This window comes from Geotrypetes seraphini, chromosome 4 (assembly GCF_902459505.1).
Source record: "Geotrypetes seraphini chromosome 4, aGeoSer1.1, whole genome shotgun sequence".
NCBI classification, from domain to species: Eukaryota; Metazoa; Chordata; class Amphibia; order Gymnophiona; family Dermophiidae; genus Geotrypetes; species Geotrypetes seraphini.
In genome coordinates, this window is record NC_047087.1 from 145559356 (window position 1) to 145584057 (window position 24702).

The following is a 24702-nucleotide window of genomic DNA, read 5'->3' on the forward strand; positions in this document are numbered from 1 at the left end:
TTTTCATAATAAGTTTGCTGTTCTATTGCAATTCAATCTTTCTGCAGCTTTTGATGTTGTCCGCCATGATATTCTAATTTATTAACTTTCCGAGATAGGCATTGACTCCACAGTTCTAGAGTGGTTCTCGAAATTCTTACGATCCCGCTCCTACACTGTTAACACAAATGGCACCACGTCCTCTGCTTGGAAATCAATTTGCGGAGTCCCATAGGGATCACCTCTATCCCCTATTCTCTTCAACATCTATATGTCTTCCCTGAAACTCTTCCATCTATCCTCCCTTGAAACACTCTACACCTATGCTGATGACAACCTTGTCCTTCTTGAGACAGACTCGAACCTCACCAACCTCTCTGAGAACATAACAGCATACATAACGAAACTCCAATCCTGGTCCTTCACAGTTCAAATAAAACTGAACAAATCTAAAACAAAACTACTTTGGCTCAGCCCAAAATTAGAACAGCTACCCACCCTCATTTCACTGCCTTCTGGCACCACATTGCAGCTTGAGTTATCAAGCAAAGTTCTAGGCATCATTATTGACTCTTCTCTTTCCTTCAACAACCATCTTAACTCCTTGATAAAGTCATGCTTTTTTAGCCTCCACATGCTGAGGAAAGTGAGATCCTGCTTCCACCAACAACATTTTGCCGTCCTTGAACAATCTATCATCCACTCCAGACTAGACTACTGTAACTCCATCTATTTTAAGTCTAACCAAAAAAAGTCTTCAAAGACTTCAGGATTCAGAACACTGCAGCCAAGCTGATCTTCGCAAAAGGCAAATTTGATCATGTTTCCTCACTTCTGTCCAAACTTACACTGGCTTCCAGTAATTTCCAGGGTCCATTTTAAATGCGCCTGTCTAGCTTTTAAGATCCTACACGGCATCCTCCCTCCCCTAATTCCACTATCTTGGAATTCCTTGAGTCCCGATACCACCAGAACCACCCATAAACTTAAACTATCCTTCCCCTTGCTAAAAGGTATCCTCTAAGTGGGAAAATTTGGGAAATCTCTCTTCTTCAGAATCACTGAGCTTTGGAACAACCTTACTGCCCCACTACGGAATCTAGGCTCCTTCCAAATATTCCGAAAACATCTGAAAACTTGGTTATGCATAAAAATGTAATGCTCTCTGCCCCCCTAAACTCAACTTCCAAACTCATTATGCTATTCCTTCCTTACATTACGCTCTTGTAAACCGTGCCAAGCTCTATAATTATGGAGAGGATGCGGTATATAAACTTAAGGTTTAGTTTAGTTTATTTTATGTGGGAGCTGTGGTTTGTCAAACCCATGGATAGGAACCACTCTATACAGAGAATCCAACTTGTGTGGAGCCACAGGGATGGTAAATGGTGTTTCTAGATTCTTGTAGAAGGTTTCCTGTAATATATCATGGAGTGGAAGCTTGAAAAGTTCCTTGGGTGGCTGATCGTAGTCCAATGCATCTAGGAATTGTTTGGATCTTTTAGAGTAATATTCCAAGGGAATGGACAAGGTCATAGAAACATAGAACATAGAAAAGTGACGGCAGAAAAGGGCCAAGGCCCATCGAGTCTGCCCACTCTATTGACCCTCCCTCCTAACTACCTTTTGAAATATCCTTTTAACTCTATCCTCCTAGAGATCCAACCTGGGCATCCCATCTGTTTTTAAAATCTGACACGCTGCTGGCCTTGATCACCTGCACTGGAAGCTCATTCCAATTGTCAGCCACTCTTTCGGTGAAGAAATACTTCCTGGTGTCACCATGAAACTTCCCACCCCTGATTTTTAGCGGATGCCCTCTTGTGGTCGAGGGTCCCCTAAGAGAGAACATATCATCTTCCACCTCGATACGACCAGTGATATACTTCAAGATAGTATAGTCGCAATTTGTTCAGTCTTTCTCCGTACGGGAGATCCTTGAGTCTGAGACATTTCCCGTAGAAATCTAGAGAAAGATGATTTTTCAGACAGTACAGGAGCCTCTTGAGAAACGTGGTGAATGGATTCATCATCTGAAGAACCCTCCTCTTCAGATAGAATAGAGTCTTGTTCAGAATCTCCCCAGATATCTGAATCCTGAGTTATCCAGGGTCAGTGCCGAGAACTCGGTGTCAAAGGCTCAAGATGTTTTAACTTCTTCAGTGCCTTTCCTGACCGCACCGACCGGTGTCGGCTCCTTAGTGAGACGTGGCGGTTCTGATGGAGACTCCTGTGCAGGTGCAACCAGTGTCGAAGGTTCAGACTGGACTGGCACCGGGGGAGTTGGTGTCGACATGCACAGAGTTTGAGTCGGCACCAGCAGTTGGAAGTGCTCACATAAATCCTCTTGTTGCAAATCGTGGATCTGTTGCTTAAGAGTAACCACCAGTACCGCTGGCTTTTTTGCAGGTATCTTCAGTGCGGCTCAACGCTCCAGCGATGAGGAGGCCAATGTTGAAGCACTCACAGATCGTAGTGTTTCTTGGGCTTCCTCGAGGTCGGCAGGACTTGACTCACTGCTGCTTTGACCTGAAGCCCAAAGGGGGTGGGGGAAGACCTCTTAGCTGGCTTACCCACTGAAGGATGCAACACTGAAGATGGTACCACAGATGTTCGCCTTTTTCGCCGCTGCAGTGCATTGCACAGATGGCTTCATGGACTTGTCGATCAGAATTCCCAAGTCTCTTTCCTGGGAGGTCTCTCATGCATGAGATTTTTGTTCCTGAAATGCATCACTTTGCACTTGTCCACGTTTAACCTCATTTGCCATGTCGATGCTATTTCTCGAGCTTGATTATGTCACGTTGCAGATCTCTGCAGTCCCCCTGTGTTTTTACTACTCTGAATAACTTTGTATCATCTGCAAATTTAATCACCTCACTCGTCGTACCAATGTTCAGATCAATTATAAAGATATTGAAGAGCACGGGTCCAAGCATGGAGCTCTGCGGCACCCCACTGGTGATGCTCTTCTCTGTTTCCTATGCTTCAGCCAGTTTTTAATCCATGTGAATATTTTACCCTCGATTCTATGGTATGCAATTTTCCAAAGTAGTCGTTTATATGGAACTTTGTCGAACGCCTTCTGAAAGTCCAGATATACAAAATCGACTGGGTCGCCCTTGTCTATCTGCCTGTTTACTCCCTCGAAGAAGTGCAGCAAGTTTGTCAGTCAAGATCTGCCTTTACTGAAACCGAGCTGGCTGGTCCACATCTGATCGTGTCCGTCAAGATGATCAATGATGTGGTCCTTTATCAGTGCCTCTATCATCTTTCCCGGTACCGAGGTCAGACTCACAGGTCTGTAGTTTCTCAAACCTTTTTTGAAGATCGGCGTAACGTTCGTCACCTTTCAGTCTTTCTGAATCTTTCTCGATTTGATCGACAGATTGGCTATTAGCTGAAGCAGATCAGCTATAGTCCCTTTCAGTTCTTTGATGACCCTCAGATGAATGTCATCCAGTCCTGGGAATTTATCGCTCTTAAGCTTATCAATCTGCATACACATCTCCTCTAGACTAACCGTCAACCCTGTCAGTTTCCCATCTTCATTTCCAGCATATAGCCTGATGGGTTCTGGTATATCCTCTTCGGTAAATACAGACGCAAAAAATGTGTTCAGTTTCTCAGCTATTTCTTTGTCCTCCTTTAGCACTTCCATTATTCCACGGTCATCCAACGGCCCCACAGCTTCCTTCGCGGGTTGTTTCCCCTTAACTTATCGAAAGAACGGATTGAAGTTTTTCGCCTCCTTGTCTATTTTTTCCTTGTAGTCTCTTTTGGCCCCTTTTACCGCCTTATGAAACCTGCATTGATGTTGTTTGTGCTTATTCCAGTTTTCATCCGTTTTTGATCTTTTCCATTCCTTAAATGAAGTCTTCTTGTCACTGAGCACTTCCTTCACCTCTACAGTGAGCCATGGCGATTCTTTGTTTTTTTTCCTCTTGGATCCTTTGTTGATTCGAGGTATATATAGATTTTGCGCCTCGGTGACTGTGTCCTTAAAAAAGGACCAAACTTGCTCTAGAGTTTTTACAGTGCTTATTCTTTTATTAATCTTCTTCCCCACCATGAGTCTCATCCCTTCGTAATTCCCTTTTCAGAAGTTGAGTGTCGTGGCCATCGTTTTGGACCGATGTTTCTCACCTGCATCCAGGTCGAAACAGATCATATTGTGATCGCTGCTTCCCAGCATCCCTACTTCTACACCTTGTGCCAGTCTTCGCAGTCCATGTAGAATTAAGTCCAGAATTGCATTTCCTCTTGTATTTTCCTTGATGAGTTGTTCCAGGAAGCAATCGCTTACAGCATCCAAGAACTTGGACTCCCTAGTGCAGCTGGAGGTGCCTAGTTTCCATTCTATCCCCAGATAGTTGAAGTCACCCATGATAACTGTGTTGCCTCCCTTGCAGTTGTGTTTAATCTCGTCTTTGTCATTTCCCCATCAATTTCTTCGGACTGCCCTGGGGGTCGGTAGTAGATGCCGATCTTCGTTTCCAGTCCATTTGTTCACAGAATTTTGACCCTTAGAGACTCTAGCTTATCCATCAGTTGTGGCGTGTTCTCTCCAGTAGATTCAATTCCCTCTTTGACGTATATGGCAATGCCCCCAAGTGTTCCCTCTAAGCTGAGCAGGTGTCCTCCAGCTGCATTGCTACCACTAGGGGGTGGAATATTTTCAGTCGCTAAGGACAGGTATGTTCCCTGGAGTCCTGCAGAACTTGCCTGTCCCTCACAATTGAAAAATGTGACAGTAAAACAGCACCCTCTATTGGTGAGACTGTGGGTGGAGGACTCCTGCTCAGCTTAGAGGGAACGGTGGCCCCCACCTTTTTGAGCCACTCTGTCTCGGTGGTATAGTTTGTATCCCGGTAGCACAGTGTGCCAGACGTTTTCCTCAGTCCACCATGTTTCTATGATGCCGATGTCAACTTTATCTTTTTTTGTGCCATAGGTTCTAGTTCACCCATCTTATTCCTTAGGCTCCTTACGTTCATGTACATATACTTGAGATTACGACCTGTTCCTTTCTTGCATTTCCTTCCCTCGTGTTCCTTTCAATCTGTCTTGCTTGTGATCCGGTGGGTCTAGATTATTGGAGCACAAGTCATGTCTGCACACCGGAAGACAGGAAGAGCCACTGGTTGTGCAATGTCAACAATCACATCATATGTTTGACGATTTAAAATGTACAGTGATTGAACGCTGTCAGAAATCAACCAGCAGGGGTAACTGGCGCCAGTATTTGAGACAGAGGGAACAACGTTGGGTGTATGAACCGAATACTGTTGCACCACATGGATTGAATAATCTGCCTTTTTTTGAAAATATCTGGTGTACTGCCTCTTCAATCTTGCTTTAGTTTTTTCAAGTTTTCGCGCCTTGTCTGGTGTAAGTCCTCCCTGAACTGATGTAATCTTTGTTCAAGTGAATCCTCATTGGAGCAGATTCCAGTAGAAGGGCTTGCTCAGCTGTTCTTATTTTCTTCATGCTCAGATGTCCCCTGACTTAGCCACCATTCTGGGGATATTTGGCACTTGTCATTATCAATTCACTTTTGGGGAGTAAGAAGTTTTTGCCACCCCTGATGCAGCAGAAATGCGAAACAAGGATTTCTTTGTCGGGTGAACAGGAGGTTTTTCGGAAGCCCGGGTAGTGCCAGCCAGACTATGGTCTGGCTGGCACTACCCGGGGTCAGAAGGAGAAGAGGTACTCTGGAAGAAAGATCTGCCAGGACTGCAGGAAGTGCTATGCCGGGACCCACAGCTAAGTTGATCTGCTTCATTATCCAGTTTGTTGATAGAATCGTGACATATTTTTGTTTTTTCCCCTGTGAGAGTTATGGGTGGGGCTGAAGAATGAAAGTGCATATTTAATTGAAACCATTATTCTGCTACAAATTAATTGATTTTCATCTGTGAAGGTTTTTTTTAGGAGTTTCATGAAGCTGAACTGAGATTTCCTTTTTTCTACACAGTCTTTTTCATGTTCATGAATACATATGTGTATGTATGTTTGTACTGGTTGGGGATATTTTTCAATTTGCGTTCATTAGATATTGGCCCCCCTAACTGGTGCTAGCACACTTTTATACAGATTTGGAGATTACTAGTGTGCTCCCTGAATAGTGAAAGTAGGATTACATAAAGAGGATAATTGAAAGCACCCATTATACTCTTCTCCCTCCGAATCCGCGATTTCAGTATCCGCGGAATTAGTTATTTGCGATTTGGGGGGGGGGGGAGATAAAAGAAAAGAAATGCTGCATCCCGGACCTTACCTGGTGGGCTAGCGGGCTTTCGGGGCAGTAGCGATCTTCCTACGCTACTGCTCCGTGCAGATCACTCACACAAAATGGCTGCCATGACTTCCCGTAGTCTCTCAAAACTACGACGGGAACTCCCCACAGCCATTTTGTATGAGTGATCTGCACAGGGCAGGAGTATAGAAGATCGCTCCTGCCCTGAAAGCCCGCTAGACCACCAGGTAAGGTCTGCGGCAGAGGAAGCAGCGCAGGGCTCAGAGAAGGGGCGGGACCGCCGGCAGAGGAAGCAGCAGGGCTCACTGGCATCGCGAACCCACGGTAGGCTGCTTCTCCACTGCAAACGGTGCAGGGGGGCTGGGGGATGAATCGGACGTCGGGGGGGATGCGAGCGGTCCTTCAGGGTGGGAGGGCCAGCGGTCCTTCGGGATGGGGCATCATGCTTTCAGGGTGGGGCAGGCCTTCAAGGGGGGGACAGGACTTCAAGGGCAGGGCGGCGAGAGGAGAGTCGGGGCGGCAAGCAGCATGTGCGGTATATGCGAGTGCGCGCTATACCAAAATTTTCTTACATAAATTCCTTGTTCTTGCGCGCTATACCCGTGTGCGCGTTGTACACGTGTGCGCGTTATATGCGTGAAAATACGGTATATATTGCAGAATGTTTATTTGATTTGATTCAATTCCCTCTTTAATATATAGTGCAACCCCCCTTCAATTTGATCCACTCTATCCTTTTGATATAATTTGTACCCAAGTAATACAGTGTCCCATCGATTGTCCTCCTTCCACCAGGACTCTGAAATGTCTATTATATCTACCTCATCATTCAGTACTATATACTCTAACTCACCTATTTTATTTTTTAGACTTCTAGCATTTGTATACAGACAATTCAAACTGTGTTTTTTTCTTGTAACTACAGACTGCTGAGAAGACAGGGAAAATTCGGGTCGCTCACTCTGCCTTCCTCTTACACCCTCCTGGATTTCTTTCACCATTATTGAAACCTCCCTACTGGAACTCCCTAAATATCCTGTTTCACTACTATCCATCAAGGATACCTCACACCGAACCATTAGCTCCTGGGTGACTGTGTAAGGTGATGCATGTTGGTAACAAAAGTCTTGTACACGAATACAGGATGTCTGGTGCAGTATTCGGAGAGACACCCCAGGATAGAGACTTGGGAGTACTGGTCGACAAGTGGATGAAGCCGTCCGCACAATATGTGGCGGCGGCGGCGAAAAGGGCAAACAGAATGCTTGGAATGATTAAGAAGGGGATCACGAACAGATCAGAGAAGGTTATCATGCCGCTGTACCAGACCATGATTCGACCTCACCTGGAATACTGCATCCAGCACTGGTTGCCGTACTTGAAGAAGGACACAGAACTACTTGAAAGGGTACAGAGAAGAGCGATTAAAATGGTTAAGGTGCTGGAGGAGTTGTCATACAGTGAGAGATTAGAGAAACTGGGCCTCTTTTCCTTTGAAAAGAGGAGACAGAGGGGACATGATTGAAACCTTCAAGATAATGAAGGGAATAGACTTAGTAGATAAAGACAGGTTGTTCACCCTCTCCAAGGTAGGGAGAACGAGAGGGCACTCTCTAAAGTTAAAAGGGGATAGATTCTGTTCAAATGTAAAGAAGTTCTTTTTCACCCAGAGAGTGGTGGAAAACTAGAACATTCTTCCGGAGGCTGTCTTAGGGGAAAACACTCTCCAGGGATTCAAGACAAAGTTAGACAGAACTGGAACGTACGCAGGTAGGTCTGGTCTCGGTTAGGGCGCTGGTCTTTGACCTAGGGGCTGCCGTGGGAGCAGACTGCTGGGCATGATGGACCACTGGTCTGATCCAGCAGCAGCAATTCTTATGTTCTTATGGTCTTTCCCCCGCATCTCAGTTTAAAAGTTGCTCTATCTCCTTTTTAAACTTTAGCACCAGTAGACTGGTTCTATCCTGGTTAAGGTGGAGTTAATCCTTTTGGAACAAGCTCCGTTTAAAGCATTGCCCTTTAAAAGGCAGTCTCCTAAAGGTGTTCTTGGAGGCTGAATCACCTGCCTACTGCCTGATCCAGAGCATCCTGTGGGCAGAAACAGCATACACCAACACCTTGCTCATGACTCTGATGATGTCATAAAGGGCATCCACACATAATCTACCCTCTCCAGTAGCAGTTTATGCAAAACAAAACAAAAAATAGAGGGGGGGTGCTAATTACATCAGTTTAATATTAACAGCATATTTCCAATCAAAAAAATCACGTCATCCTAGCGGTTCACAGAGAACAGCCTATGGAGACTACCCCCTTCTTCTACTTAGCCGCGCTAGCTGCTGCCGCACAGTAACGGCCCCGAAGCCCATAAAGATTTAAAGGGCTTTGGGGCTGTTGCCACGCGGCTTTGTAGAAGAGGGGGTATATATTTTTTAAAACCTGCTGGTTATACAAGTACTTACTGCATATCTAATATAATAAAACGCTAGGCCGCGAATGCGCACTCCCACCTGCGTGCATCTGTTTTCTGTAGGGTACCTGAGGTAGGAGTGCGCATGCGCGCGAATCTCTCTCTCCCTCTCTCTATCTGGTTGTCGGCGTCGTTTTCGTTCCTCTCCCCGGCACACCCGAACCCCTGTTCAGCCTCCCATCCGACCCTACCTTCGGCTCCCTTAGTTCCTTGCCGCCGCTCCTCTACTCTTCCCGCCCCGCGGTCCCAACAAACGTCCTTACTCCAGCAGGGGCTGCAGCACTCTAAACACGCTGTTTCGCGGCCTGCTACTGCCCTGATTTGCTCTGCCCGACATGGGCAGAGCAAATCAGGACAGTAGCAGGCCACGAAGTAGCATGTTTAGAGTGCTGCGGCCCCTGCTGGAGTAAGGACGTTTGTTGGGACCGCGGGAAGGGGACGGCAAGGGACTAAGTTGGCTGGTAGTGCTGTTTTTCCATGATGGAGGTCTGCGCGAGCTCTCTCAGAGCCTGGCCTGCACCAAGACGCACTCTTATGGCACTACGGCTAACACGCGAAAAGAAAACAAAAGAAAATAAAGAAAACGTTGGCCCCCACAGAAGAAGCCGAAGGTGGAGGAGGGGCGTGAGGAGCCGGAGAGCTGTATGTAAGTGTGTGTGTGTGTGTGTGTGTGCGTGTGTATAGCCGAGGAGGAAGTGCAGCAGGAGCAAGGAGGTAGGGACAGTGGATTTCCCCTACTTGATATCAGGCATCAAGAGGATTGAAGTAAAAGCTTTGGTCCTGTGATCCTCACTCTTTTCCTGGGGCTACTGCTGGACAGGGGGGGGGAGCAGGACGTAAAGAAGAAGAGCTACTGCTGGATAGGGGGAGGAGGGAATGGGAGGGGTGCTGCTGGACAGGGGGAGATAAAAGGAGAAGGGCTACTGCTATATGGGGGGAGCAGGGAAAGGGGGGGAGGTATTGCTGGACAGGGAGGAGGTAAAAATAAGGGAGAAGGGCTGCTAGCACCCGTTAATGTAACGGGCTAAACAACTAGTATAGAATAAACCAGTACCACATGTACAAAAGCTTCTCTCTCAAAAACAAGCGAAGGAGATTCAGGGTATTCCTCGTAGAGATCGGGAATATAAGGTCTCTGCTTATGCAGATGATATAATGTTCTATTTGAGAATCCTGAAACAACCGTTCCTTTCTTACTTGAAATGATTGAGAAATTTGGAAAATTTTCAGGATACAAGATAAATTGGAGTAAATCAGAAATTCTTCCACTGTACAAAAGGTTTGTTTGATTCATTTCCCTTTATTTGGAGGGAAGATGGAATAAAATACTTAGGCATTTGGATTAAAAACACGTTGGAAGAAACAATGAAAATAAATTAAAAATCGTTATTACAGAAGGTAACAGAAATGTGTGAGCAATGGAATCCTTTACATCTTTCGTGGTGGAGAGAGTCCAAACTATTAAGATGATGATTTTGCCTGTGGTTTATCACCTTTTATATCATTCAACACTACTCCTATATTAATGCATTACATAAATTGTGCTCTAAATGAATACATAATTGTGTAGCTACTTCCCAAGCAGTTTGAACTAATATATCTAAGTGAAGCCTTAAGTAAATGAATCTTCAAATATGAAGTTCAATAAAGACATGCGTTAAGACACCAAAAAACCCCCCCAAAAAACCCACCACATTTTTTTTTAAAGTGACACCATTCGATATTCGCGTTCAGTCCCTTATTCTCTTTGTAATAACTGCAATCTCCTATCTCACCATGTGACACGTAAGGAATATGGTCCATAACTGCACATCTCAAATGGTCAAGAGTATGATTAAACCTTATCCGATGGTCAACAAGGGACTCTTCTAGCTTTAAATTAGTGATGCTGCTCTGATGCTCACCTATTCTGACCCAAAACTGGCATGATGTTTGCCCCACATATATTCTTGGGCAGGGGAAAATAATCACATAGACAACGAACTTTGTGGCATGATATAATCTATACCTAACCCATGTGGTTGGATGTACAAAAAATGTGTGTAGTTCTAAAGTGAAGTCACAGGTCTTACATTTAGTGTATTTTAGGTGGCTTCTTTCAGTTTGAGTCTCTTTGTAAGAAATGAAAATACAGTACAGTTACTTACCATAACAGGTGTTATCCAGGGACAGCATGCAGCTATTCTCACATATAGGTGACATCATCCACGGAGCCAAATGCGAAAGCCTCGCAAGCAGACTTGCTTGTAGAAACTAGAAGATTTGAGTAAGCCGCACCGCGCATGCGCGAGTGCCTTCCTGCCCAGCGTAGGACGCGTCTCCTCAGTTTAGATAGCTAGCAGAGAAAGCCAATCAGGGGAGTGGGTGGGTTGTGAAAATAGCTGCCTGCTGTCCCTGGATAACACCTGTTACGGTAAGTAACTGTGCTTTATCCCAGGACAAGCAAGCAGCCTATTCTCACATATGGGTGACCTCCAAGCTAACCAGAATGGGATGGTGGGAGCGTTGGCAATTTAGGAGAATAAATTTTGTAATACTCTCTGGCCAAAATGGCTATCCCGTCTGAAGAAAACATCCAGACAATAGTGAGAAGTGAAAATGTGAACCGAGGACCAAGTAGCAGCGTGCAAATTTCCTCAATATGTGTAGATCTGAGGAAAACTACTGAAGCTGCCATAGCTCTGACTTTATGGGCGGTGACTTTACTGTGTAGGTGTAATCCAGCCTGGGCATAGCAGAATGAGATACAAGCAGCCATCCAGTTGGAGATGGTACGCTTAGATATCGGATGTCCCAACTTGTTTGGATCGAAGGAGACAAAAAGTTGAGGAGCTGTTCTGTGTGGTTTGGTGCGTTCTAAATACAAGGCCAAAGCCTGTTTACAGTCCAGAGTATGAAGAACTGATTCTCCAGGATGAGAATGAGGCTTTGGAAAGAACACTGGAAGAACAATGGATTGGTTGAAATTCTGAAACCACTTTAGGGAGGAATTTAGGATGAGTACGGAGGACTACCTTGTCATGATGGAACACAGTGAAAGGTGGATCAGCAACTAAAGCTTGCAGCTCACTTACTCTTCGAGCAGAAGTGAGAGCAATGAGAAACACCACTTTCCAAGTGAAATACTTGAAATTAGCCATAGACATTGGTTCAAATGGAGGCTTCATCAATTGAGCAAGAACAGCATTGAGGTCCCAAACCACAGGAGGTGGTCGGTTTGAGAGGAGGTTTTATATTGAAAAGTCCTTTCATGAATCTGGAAACCACCGGATGAACAGAAAGAGGTTTCCTTTCAATAGGCTGATGGAAAGCAGCAATTGCACTGAGATGGACTCGGATCAGTGTAGACTTGAAGCCAGAAGTGGATAAGTGCAAAAGGTAATCCAAAACAGAAGATAAGGAGGAATGTTGAGGCTCCTTATCATAAGAAAAACACCATGTAGAAAATCTAGTCCATTTTTGATGATAGCATTGTCTAGTGGTAGGTTTCCTAGAAGCCTCTAAAATGTCTCTGACAGGTTGAGAAAACTGAAGAGGAGTCATGTTGAGAGGTACCAAGCTGTAAGGTGTAGAGACTGCAGGTTGGGATGGAGCAGAGATCCCTGACTCTCTGTAAGCAGATGGAAAAGCTGGAAGAAGATACGATTCCCTGCTGCTGAGTTGAAGTAGAAGGGAGTCTCAGCCACCGAGGAGCAATCAGAATCATGGTGGCATGATCGTTCTTCAACTTGACCAGAGTCTTGAGAATGAGAGGGAATGCATAGAGGAAGAGATTCGTCCATTCCAGAAGAAAAGCATCTACATAGAGGCGATGAGGAGAATATATCCTGGAGCAGAACTGAGGCAGATTGTGGTTGTAGGTAGCTGCAAAGAGATCTATCTGAGGTGTTCCCCACTGTGAAAAAATGTGATGAAGAGGCAAGGAATTGAGTGTCCATTCGTAAGGTTGCAGAAGACAACTCAAGTTGTCCGCAATGCAATTTTTTGGCCCTTGGATGTAGATAGCTTTGAGGAAGGTGTTGTAGCGGATTGAACAGTCACAAACCTTCAGAGTTTCTTGACAAAGGGAGGAAGATCCAGTCCTCCCCCTGTTTGTTGACATAATACATGGCGACTTGGTTGTCTATCGGAATGAGGACTACCTGGTTGTGAAGATGCTGAACAGCGTTGACAGCCTTGTAAATCGCTCTGAGTTCCAACAGATTGATGTGACATTGACGATCCATACTGGTCCAGTGGCCTTGTGTACGGAGACCATCGAGAGGAGCGCCCCAAGCGTAAGTCGAAGAATCTGTCGTGAGGACCTTCTGATGGGGGTGGGGGGCGTTTAAAAAGCAAGCCTGTTTCAATGAAGGAGTGACTGTTATGTGTCGAGAAAGTGGGTCGCAAATCTGCATCCATTGAGATGCCAGGGTTCACTGAGGAATTCTGAGGTGAAGTCTGGCAAAAGGAGTCACGTGTACTGTGGAGGCCATGTGACCTAGGAGTACCATCATGTGTCTCGCTGAGATGGAAGAGTGGGAAGATACTGTATGACAGAGTTGAAGGAGAGCTTCCAGACGTTGTTGCCGAAGGAATGCTCTGAGTTGAACAGTATCCAGAACAGCTCCGATGAATTGTAGATTCTGTGAGGGCTGAAGTTGGGATTTGGGAAAGTTAATTTTGAATCCCAAACTTTGTAGGAACCACGTAGTTCGTTCGGTCGCTACAATAACCCCCTGAGATGTTGAATCTTTGATGAGCCAGTCGTCTAGGTAGGGAAATATCTGAAGACCATGGATCCGTAGAGCTGCTGCTACCACTACCAGGCACTTGGTGAACACTCTTGGAAAGGAAGCGAGCAGCACTCTGTATTGATAATGCAGATTACCCACCCAAAATCTGAGATATTGACGAGAGGCCGGATGAATGGGAATATGAGTGTAGGCCTCCTTGAGATCCAGAGAGCATAACCAGTCGTTCTGATCTAGAAGAAGATAAAGGGATGCTAGGGACAACATTCAAAATTTTTCTTTGACTAAAAATTTGTTGAGAGCCCTGAGATCTAGAATGGGTTGCAGACCACCCGTATTCTTTGGAACAAGGAAATAACGGGAGTAAAACCCCCTGTTCTGCTATTCGAAAGGAACTGGTTCAATAGCATGGAGTCGAAGCAGAGCTTGAGCTTCCTGAAGAAGGGCGATCTGGGATGGACTAGAAGGATACTCTCTTGGAAGAAGCTCTGGTGGAACCTGAGTGAAAAGAAGAGAGTATCCTTCCCTGATGATGGACAGCATCCAGAGATCGGATGTAATTGTCTGCCATCGGTGGTAAAAATGATGGAGACAACCTCTTATATGGGGAAGATAATTCAGAGACAGAACAGTGGAGGTTATACTCTGTTTTAAACAGTCAAAAAGGCTGGGTAGCCTTAGGTGCAGCAGAAGGTTGAGATTTCTGTTGCTTCTGAGTCTGCTGTTTCTTAGGAGGAGGGCGAGTGTAAGGAGCCATTCTCAGAGCAAAACGCCTCTGGTAAATGGGAGGAGGGCATGTAGGCTTGGCAGGAGCTGGCTTTGGCTTAGGTCTGACAATAGAAGCAAAGGATTTTTCATGTTCAGACAATTTCTTGCTGGCTGCCTCGATAGATTCATTTAAGAGGTCATTGCCTGTACAAGGAATATTAGCCAAGCGGTCCTGAAGATTAGGATTCATGTCAATGGTACGAAGCCAGGCAATGTGGCGCATCGCTACAGAACAAGCAGCCGCCCGGGCAGACAACTCAAAGGCATCATAAGAAGACTGAAGTAGATGTAATCTGAGTTGTGATAGAGAAGCAATGACTTCTTGAAATTTAAAGTGCTTTTGAGTATCTAAATAAGTAAGAAATTTAGGCAAAAGAGCAATGAGGAACTCAAAATAAGTGACAAAATAGGAATTGTAATTGAGGACTTTAGAGGACATCATGGCATTTTGATAGATGTGACGTCCAAATTTGTCCATAGTTTTCCCTTCTTTTCCAGGAGCAACGGTAGCATAAACCTTGGAAGGATGGGATCTTTTTAAGGAAGACTCCACAAGTAGGGATTGGTGAGATAACTGTGAATTCTCAAATCCCTTACAATGGAGAGTTTTATATCTGGAGTCTAATTTGTCTGGAACAGCTGGAATTGCATAAGGAGTCTCCAGGCATATGGTAAAAGTTTGAGACAAAAGCTTGTGAATAGGAAGCTTAAGAGACTCTGCTGGAGGTTGAGGAAGATGCATGACTTCGAGATACTCCTTAGAGTATTTGGAACCAGCATCCAATTGAAGGTCCAAGTCCACAGCCATCTGACTAAGAAAAGAAGAGAGAGATAGCTGATCCGGTAATGCCTTGCCTCGAGAAGGATTCGAGGTCGTCGAAGCAGCCTGGGTCGAAGATGAAGCTTCGGCTGGAAAAAAGGCATCGAAAGAATAAGGAGACTTGGACGAGGCAATTGAAACCGCTGAGTCTTCGAGGTGTGGAAGTGGAGACCTCGAACGAGGAGTCGGCGGTCCAGTACAAGTAGGTGTAGATCAGCGGACATGAATGGCTCTGACTTTGTGGGCTGTGACTCAACCCTCTAAATGCAAGCAGCCAATCAATTGCAGATTGATCTCTTGGAAACCGGATGTCCCAACTTGTTTGGGTCAGAGGAGACAAAATGTTGAGGAGAAAATCTATGTGGTTTAGTCCTTTCCAAATAGAAGGCCAAAGCATGCTTGCAGTCCAGAGTATGAAGAGCTGATTCTCCAGGATGAGAATGAGGCTTGGAAAAAAACACTGGAAGGACAATTGATTAATTGAGATGAACTTCTGTAACAACTTTTGGTAAGAATTTTGGTTGAGTGTGGAGTACCACCTTGTCATGATGAAATACAGATTGAGAAAACTGAAGGTTTGAAGTTATTTCGGCAGGTACCAAGTTGTCAGATGTAGAGACTGTAGGTTGGGATAAAGAAGAGAATTGTGACTGTGAAAGCAGAGACAGAAAAACTGGTAGAAGTGGCTCCCTACTGCTGAGTTGAAGTAGAAAGGAGAACCAAGGTTGACTTGGCCAAAAAGGAGCAATCAGAATCATGGTGGCATGTTCATGTTTCATTTTGACAAGTGTCCTGAGAATGAGAGGGAATGCATAGAGGAATTTGTTCATCCATTTCAGAAGAAAAGCATCTGCCTCCAGACGGTGAGGAGAGTACATTCTGGAGCAAAACTGGGACAGTTTGTTGTTGTGGGGAGATGCAAAAAGATCGATCTGAGGAGTTGCCCCACTGAGAAAAAACGTGATGGAGAGACAGAGAATTGAGTGTCCATTTGAGAGGTTGTAGGAGACGACTCAAATTGTCCGCCAGTGAAATTTTCTTTCCTTGAATGTAGATAGCTCTCAGAAAAACATTGTGAAGAATTGTCCAATTCCAAACTTTCTGAGCTTCCTTGCAAAGCGGAATAGATCCTGTTCATCCCTGCTAGTTCACGTAGTACATGGCTACAAGATTGTCTGTATGAATGAACACTACTTGATCATGAAGAATATGCTGAAAAGCCTCGACAGCATTGAAAATCGCTGAGTTTCAACGGATTTATGTGATTTTGACGGTCTGTGGCAGACCAATGCCCTTGAGTACGGAGACCATCCGAGATGAGCCCCCCAAGCATAGGTCGAGGAATCTGTTATGAGAACCTTCTAATGAGGAGGCATCTGGAATAGCAAACCTCTGGAAAGATTGGACAAGAGCATCCACCATTGAAGTCACTGTAATGTGCTGAAAGAGTGGGTCAAAAGCGTGCACCCATTGAGAAGCCAGGGTCCACTGAGGAATTCTGAGGTGAAGTCTGGCAAAAGTAGTCATGTGACCTAGGAGAACCATCATATGTCTTGCTGAGAGTGAAGTGAGGGTAGACACTTTTTGTCAAAGTTGTATGAGTGCATCTTGACGTTCCTGGGGAAGGAATGCTCTGAGTTGCACAGTGTCAGTATAGCTCCAATGAACTGCAGAGACTGGGAGGGCTGTAGTTGGGTTTTGGGAAAATTGATCTCGAATTCCAAATGTTGCAGGAACCAAATAGTCTGTTGTGTCACTACAGTAACCCCCCGAGACGTAGAGTATTTGATGAACCAGTTGTCCAGATATGGAAAAACCTGGAGAACGTGACTTCGTAAGGCTGCTGCTATCACCACCAGGCACTTGGTGAAAACTCTGGGAGATGATGCAAGGCCGAAACGTAGGACTCTTTACTGATAATGTTGATTTCCTACCCGAAATCTGAGAAACTTGCGAGAGGCTGGATGAATGGGCATGTGAGTGTAAGCCTCATTGAGATCCAGAAGGGGATACAAGGATGCCAGAGACAGCATCCAAAACTTTTCTTTGACGAGAAATTTCTTGAGAGCTTCGAGATCCAATATTGGTCAAAGACCTTCCGTCTTCTTCGGAACAAGGAAGTAACGGGAGTAAAATCTCATATTCTGCTGTTCCAGAGGAACTCTCTCGATGGCATTGAGAGCTAGCAGAGCTTGTACTTCCTTCAGAAGGGGAGGGGGAGGAGGGGTCTGCGACAAATTGGAAGGAAACGCTCCTGGAGGGTGATCTGATGGAATCTGAAGGAAATGAAGAGAATAACCATCCTTGATGATGGAGAGCACCCAGAGGTCAGAAGTGATCAATTCCCATTGTTGATAAAAATGGTGTAGACCAGTGGTTCCCAACCCTGTCCTGGAGGACCACCAGGCCAGTCGGGTTTTCAGGATAGCCCTAATAAATATGCCTGAGAGAGATCTGCATATAATGGAGGTGCCAGGCCAGGACAGGGTTGGGAACCACTGGTGTAGACGACCTCTGATGGGAAGAGGAGGAGATAGAGGCAGAAAGATTGATGTTATGCTCTGGCACGATGGTCAAATAGGCTGTGCAGGCTTGGCCACAGCCAGTGTCTGATGCTTCTGCTGATGTTGTTGCTGTTGTTGAGACTGCTTCTTTGGTGGTGATCTGGAATACAGTGCAGATTTGGGGGAGGATAGCGCCTCTGATAAAAGGAGAAAGGCTTAAATCCCCTGGAAGCTGAAGGTTTAGATTTTGGTCTGAGTAAGGAGGCAAAGGATTTTTCATGTTCAGACACATGTTTAGTGGCATCCTAAATGGATTCCCAAAAAAATTAGACAGGGGATGTTCGCTAATCTGTCTTGAAAATTAGATTCCATGTATACTAGCCTTAACCATGCCAACCGTAGCCACTGAAAATGCTGCGACTCTTGGAGACATCTCAAAGGCATCATATGCTGCCTGTACCATGTGCACTCGAAGTTGTGTGAGTACGATGCATATGTTTAAACTCAGATATACGATGAGAAGGCAAATATTTGAAATATGAAGGCATGGTTTTAATCCGAAATTTCAAATATGAAGTGAAAACAAAATTATATTCAGAATTCTATTTGTCATCGTGGAATTCTGATACCATCTATGACCAAATTTGTCCATTGTTCTACCTTCACATCCAGGGGAAACTGCAGCATATACCTTAGAAGGGTTGGATTTCTTTAAAGATTATTCAACCACCAAAGATTGGTGTGAAAGTTGAGGCTTTTCAAACACTTTACACTGTAATACCCTGTAACGAGAATCCAGTTTGGCTGGCACTGCTGGAACTGAGTAGGGAGTATCCAGATTTTGCTTAAAAGAATGTTTAAGTATACCATTCATGGGCAACTTAAGAGACTCCTTAGGAGGATGAGACAGCTTCAACTCATCCAAGTAACTCATTAGTGAATTTAGAATCAGATTCCAGAATAATTTGAATATCCATACTCATTTGATGAAGAAATCTGGTAAAAGACACCAGTTCAGATGATGAAGCTTCTCTCTGAGGAGAAGAACGAGAACCTGCCTGTGGAGAACCCTATGGCACCAAGTAAGATGGGGAAGCCACAGGAGCATACTGAAAATGAATATTTGAGTCCTCAGGCAAAGAAGAAGAATAGCGACCCCTGGAACATTGTAGTATGGAAGGGAGAGGAGATGCAGAGTGGTTCCTCTTGTCAAAAAAAGATGAGCCGCAGCTGAAAGGCACTAATTAAACATGCCAAGCTTCAAAGTAGGACTTTTCAGCTCTGTGGAAAAACTAGAACAGAGGAGACGCTGAGGAGACGCGCACCCTATGTAGGTCAGGAAGGCATTCGCACATGCGCAGTGTGGTAGTCGCAAACTTTCTGAAGTTTCTCAAGCAAGATTGTTTGTGAGGCTGTCCACATTGGGGCTCCGTGGATGACGTCACCCATATGTGAGAATATGCTGCCTGCTTGTCCTGAGATAAACACAGGTACCTGTGAAGCCTGAAATACGTCCTGGATTGAAATAAAGATGGCTTGATTTTACCCTGCAAGCTCTGGAGAATTGCTCATTGTCCGTTCCCACTGTCTTCTTTGCTGCATTGTGCCTATGGTTTCCCATCCTGTTGGACTTTTTGTGGTACCTGAACAGGGATGGTCATACACACCGCTAAGACTTCCATCCATAGACAGAATCACCCAATCTGAGATTTGGAGTGGAAGGCCCCTGGATAGTGAGAGAGGTTGCAGTCACAATGCAAGACTGTTCCATGCCACAGTCATCCAGGGCAGGGGTGCATGTAACGGGCCCCGTTGGGGGTTCCAGCGCGAAACTAGTGCATCCTGCAGTGGACACAGATGAGCTCTGGCCCAAGGAATCACGTTGATCGTTGCCACCATGCTTCCCAGAACCTGGAGATACTACCATGCTGTTGGAACAGGAGCTGCTAGAAGGACCCTGAAAACCCGTTGAAGCTTCTCCTGACAGGAAACAGATAGGAATACTTTGTCCTGTCCAGTGTGAAACCGAACTCCCAGGTATTCCAGATCCTGTGTTGGTTTGAAGTGACTCTTCTTAAAGTTGATCACCCAGCCCAGGCGCTGTAGCAACTGCACCACCTGATGAACAGCCTGACGCCCCTTGGTCTGCGATGGAGCTCTGATCAACCAGTCATCCAGATAAAACCAAGATAACAAGGTTGCAAAGATGGGCCGCCACCACAACCATCACTTTAGTGAAGGTCCTGGGTGCTGCTGCCAATCCAAAGGGCATCGCTGTAAACTGGAAATGTTGCCCCAAGACATGGAACCTCAGATACTTCCGGTCATCTGGGAAAATGGGAATGTGGAGATACTCCCCCAGTGCAACTAATGCTATCACTAAGCGCACCATCTCCATGTTGGGGGGGGGGGGGGGGGCTTCGATGGCTGGGATGGTTTAGATGGGCTGGAGTGAGCTTTGATGGAGACTTCAGTAGATGGAACATAAGCACAATACCAGGCAGAGCTTTGGGTTCTGGCCCAGAAATAGTTAAGAAGAGGGAAAATTTAAATTAACTCAGTAATTTAAAGAGTGGGTAAGGTTGGACTGACTGAATGGACCTATCGGGTCTTTATCTGCCGTCATCTGCTATGTTAGGTACTTTCAGCGCCGCATTGACCGCCTTGAGGTCCAGAATCAGTCTCCGATCATTGGAGCCTTTCTTTGGAACAATGGAAGTACATCTCCCAGAGCCCAAGTCTCGCTTTGGAATGTGTTCTATGGCTGCAATATCGAGTAATCTGCGGACTGAGACCTGCACCATAACCACCTTCTCAGGGTGGCCCACTGGGGCATCCAAAAAATACTCAAGACAGAGAACAGAGAAACTCCAGTTTGTAGTCATCCCTGAGAACCTCCAAGACCCAGCAGTTGGAGGTAAAGGCCTGCCATCCAATCAGAAAATCAAACAACCACTCCCCTATGTGCGGAGAGGGGGGAGACACCAGCCTGGCGTGGACGGCTGACATCAAAAACCACCAAATCATAGCCTAACAGGTGAAGAGGACCACTGGCCCATGGATGAGCCCAAGTAATGTCAGGAGCACCTGAAGGGATAAAAATTAGAACACCCTGAACCTCTGGAGGGTTGGGATCTATTCACGGGCAGCGACTTGGGCTTGCAATCCTGCACACTGACCATAAGGTCATCCAGACTCTAGCTGAACAGCAGTTTTCCCTTAAAGGGAAACCGACTCAAGGTTGCCTTAGTAAACGAATGGCCAGACTACTGCCAGATCCAGAGCATCCTGCGAGCTGATACAGAATAGGCAGAAAGCTTAGCAGACTTTCAAGATGTCCAACGAGGCATCAGCCATATAATCCACTCCTGAGATAATAACATCCAAGTGACGACTCACTTCAATATCAGGATCATGGAGCAGTTTGGAATGGCATGCTCTTACAACAAAAGAAGAGGCTGACACTGCCTTAACACCAGCGAACACCAAATCGAACAGATACTTGTACACAAAATCCACCCATCGACCCTGAACAGCCTTCAGGACCACACCCCGTCACTGGGGAGAGAAGTGCGCTTGGTGACCTGTGCCACCAAGGAATCCACTTTTGGGTAAGCAAAGCGCTTGTTAAAGGCATCCACCATGGGATAAAGCTGTGCCATGGTGTGAGCACATTTCAAGCGACCCTCAGGAGTCTCCCAGAAGTCCATAAGAATCCAAAAAAGGTCAGTATGATCAGGAAAAGAGGCAGATTGTGGCCTCTGGTCATTCATGAGAGAACATTCTAGAGGACAGGCTGCTCTGACTGCAGCTTTAATTCAAAGATCCAAGTTTCCAAGTTTTATTTAAAATTTGATTAAACGCTTAAATAAAAATTTAAAAGCGAAGTACATTATAAAATGGGTAGATAGAAACATATAATAGACGGACAATGGACATCACTAACTAGAGATAAGGGTAGAAAGGGTAGAACTACAATTTCTTTGAAGAAAAGAACAAATAAGGAAAGAACATTGAGGGATGGGGTCGCTGGTAGCCAAAGGCTTACTTTGAGGGTCACTAATGATATGGTTATTTGAGGTTATGTGCGTGCTTGAAAAATCTGCACACAGTGGGATCCACCCCCAAATCAAGGGCTCTGCACCAGTCCGGATCCTGGAGATCCACCAGATCTGCCACGGTGCTCCCCTGTGAAAGCAGAGGCATGGAAAGCATATCAGGCAGAACTGCGGGAACTACTGGCTTATCTGCCAGCACCCCCTAGGGGATGCAGGAGAAAAGACCCTGGTCCACCAGAGCAGGGATCCCCGTTACTGGCACAGAGTCCAGTGGAAGGGAAACAGGCAGAGACTTTTTAACCAACTATGCCTGATAAAAGCATTTTAACAAAATCCATTGCTGATTCAAGCTGTCAGCTTGTACTCACAGAAACCTGTGCTGACAAGAAAACATTGCAGAAAAAAGCTAACAGCTCACAGAGAGATCCTCTGCCTCAACATTTTCGGATTGCCTGCACCACCAGCCTTATGTCCACGGCCGGTCACATGCGCAGCACAACTAGCAGAGGAACATAGTCTGGCTCCAGTCCCGGGCGTACCTCCAAAGAACCATGCAGGCTGTGCTTGACCCACTAGAAGACAAACCTGGGGTGAGCTAGCTTCCAAGAGAACGGTCCCTGAGCCCTGATCTGATGTGCAGGCTGTCCAGAGGGCTTATTGACAAGCAAGGAACCCTCCAGAAGCAGACTTTTCCCAAAGGTCTGCGATATCCGGCAGTCGGAGCTGTCCCCACAAGGAACCTCCAAAGCACGAGGGCGAAAACTGCGAACGCAAAGACTGAAATTACACAAACTAAAACAAAAGCAGAAAAAACAAGCTCCTATAGTCTGGCTTGATGAAGAAGAACTGATGTTCACATGAACAGTGATGAGGTAAGAGAGGGAGGGGTTAAGCCTCTGAAATTTGAGGCTTCCTACAAAGTCCTGGCCGGTAGACAGAAATAACCCACTGGTCCTGGAATAAGGTACTCATCCCCGAAGCCTTCTTCCTTTCTTCTCTTACCATCATTTGCAGACTTTTCAAAATCCTCAGCTACTTTCACTCACCTATTACAGAACCCTCACTTTCCTCTTCTCTCATTTCTGGGAACCATTCCAGGTACCAATTAGAACCAAAGGAACTACTTCTTAGCACTGTGACAATTATTCCATCAGCGATTAATCCTCTATCAAAACAACATGCACTAATATAGAATCAACAATAAGAAAAAGGGATTGGACATTTTTTCTTATTCTGGGATACTGATCATGACGAGATCAGAGTTTCAGCTCATTCTTTGGAAATCAAATTATTAAAACACAAATAATTTGCTACAGTTAAAATTAGCTTGCATAGCTAACAGTACTGCTTTGAAACTGTTGTTCTGCAGATTTTTTTTTTTTAACCATTCATTAGATTTGTAATATCTTACCATAATCTTCAAGTAATTGTTTCTGTAACTGTGGTAGGGTCAATCTGTCCTGAGGAGAACTGGTTCCATCATCTTCAAAACACACCTGACTCAACTAGAGATTAAGTAGAAAAAAGAATTTTCATAGCAATCAAAACATATTGGCAGTCATGGTTAAAAACAGAACATGCATGGTTAGAATTTAAAGTAAACTAAGTGTTCCTTAGCTGGGCAGCACATTTTAGACTCAATCAAATCTAACTAAATTAATCAGACAAAACATCGTGCTGCTGAATATATTCATTTTGTGCCAGAAACAAAACACACAGTGATGTCAATAGGAGACCACCAGCGCAGGAGATGAGCAACTTCCAACTTGCAAATTGGTATTTCCTGCGGTGGGTCTCAGGAAAGCAGTTGGTGTTGATTAAATGGCTACTGTTGCTCAGTTCACTGATGCATTAGGGAGCACAAGAGGCAGGGCAAGGGGGGAGAGGGGCAAAAGCAGAGTGCAGTCAACGATGAGTAAGGTGGGGAGAAGTAAGGGTTGTCCCTGCCTCTTCTCTTTAAACTTATGTTCTAATTTTACAGTTCACAAAATAGTGGAAATTGGCTTGTTAAGTCCAAAAAGCAGTTACTTACCGTAACAGCTGTTATCCAGGGACAGCAAGCAGCAATTCTCACATGGGTGACATCATCCATGAAACCCGGATGCGGACAGCCTCGCAAGCAGACTTGCTTAAAGAAAACTTTGAAGTTTCGAGTCTGCTGCACTGCGCATGCGCGAGTGCCTTCCCGCCCAGCACAGGGCGACTCTCCTCAGTTCAGATAGCTAGCAGATAAGTCAACCAGGGGAGGTTGGTGGGTTGTGAGAAAAGCTGCTTGCTGTCCCTGGATAACAACTGTTACGGTATGTAACTGTGCTTTATCCCAAGACAAGCAGGCAGCCTATTCTGACATGAGGGTGACCTCCAAGCTAACCAGAATGGGATGGTGGGAGTGTTGACAACTTATGAGAATAAATTTTGTAATACTCTCTGGCCAAAATGGCCATCCTGTTTGGAAAAAACATCCAGATAATAATGAGAGGTGAAAGTATGAAACGAGGACTTGGTGACAGCTTTGCAAATTTCTCAATAGAAGTAGATCTGAGGAAAGCTACTGAAGCCGCCATGGCTCTGACTTTGTGGGCTGTGACTCGACTCTATAGATGCAGTCCAGCCTGGGCATAGCAGAAAGAGATATAAGCAGCAATCCAGCTGGAGATGGTATGCTTAGAAATTGGATGTTCCAACTTGTTAGGATCGAAAAAGACAAAAAGTTGAGGAGCAGATCTGTGTGGTTTGGTGCGTTCCAGGTAGAAGGCCAAAGCATATTTATATTCCAGAGTATGAAGAGATGATTTTCCAGGATGAGAATGAGGACTTGGAAAAAACACTGGAAGTACAATAGATTGGTTAAGATGAAATTCTGAAACCACTTTAGGTAAGAATTTAGGATGAGTAAGAAGGATCACCTTGTCATGATGGAAAACTGAAAGGTGGATCAGCAACTAAAGCTTGCAGCTCAATGACTCTTCGAGCAGATGTGAAGGCAATGAGAAAGACAACTTCCAGGTGAGATATTTCAGATGAGCCGTAGACATTTGTTCAAATGGAGGTTTCATTAGCTGAGCAAGAACCACATTGAGATCCCAAACCACTGGAGGCGGTTTGAAAAGA

The 24702-nt window shown here is 45.2% G+C and overlaps 1 protein-coding gene across 7 annotated transcripts in view; it reads right to left on the reverse strand.

Annotated features, from left to right (window-relative positions):
- NUP93 (nucleoporin 93) overlaps nt 1–24702 on the reverse strand; it is a 757735-nt gene that overhangs the window by 184886 nt on the left and 548147 nt on the right. For all 7 annotated transcript variants that reach the window (XM_033940752.1, XM_033940756.1, XM_033940750.1 and 4 more), the window contains one exon: nt 23003–23096. In XM_033940752.1, coding sequence (XP_033796643.1) covers nt 23003–23096 — 94 coding nt within the window. The remainder of the gene's footprint in view (nt 1–23002; nt 23097–24702) is intronic.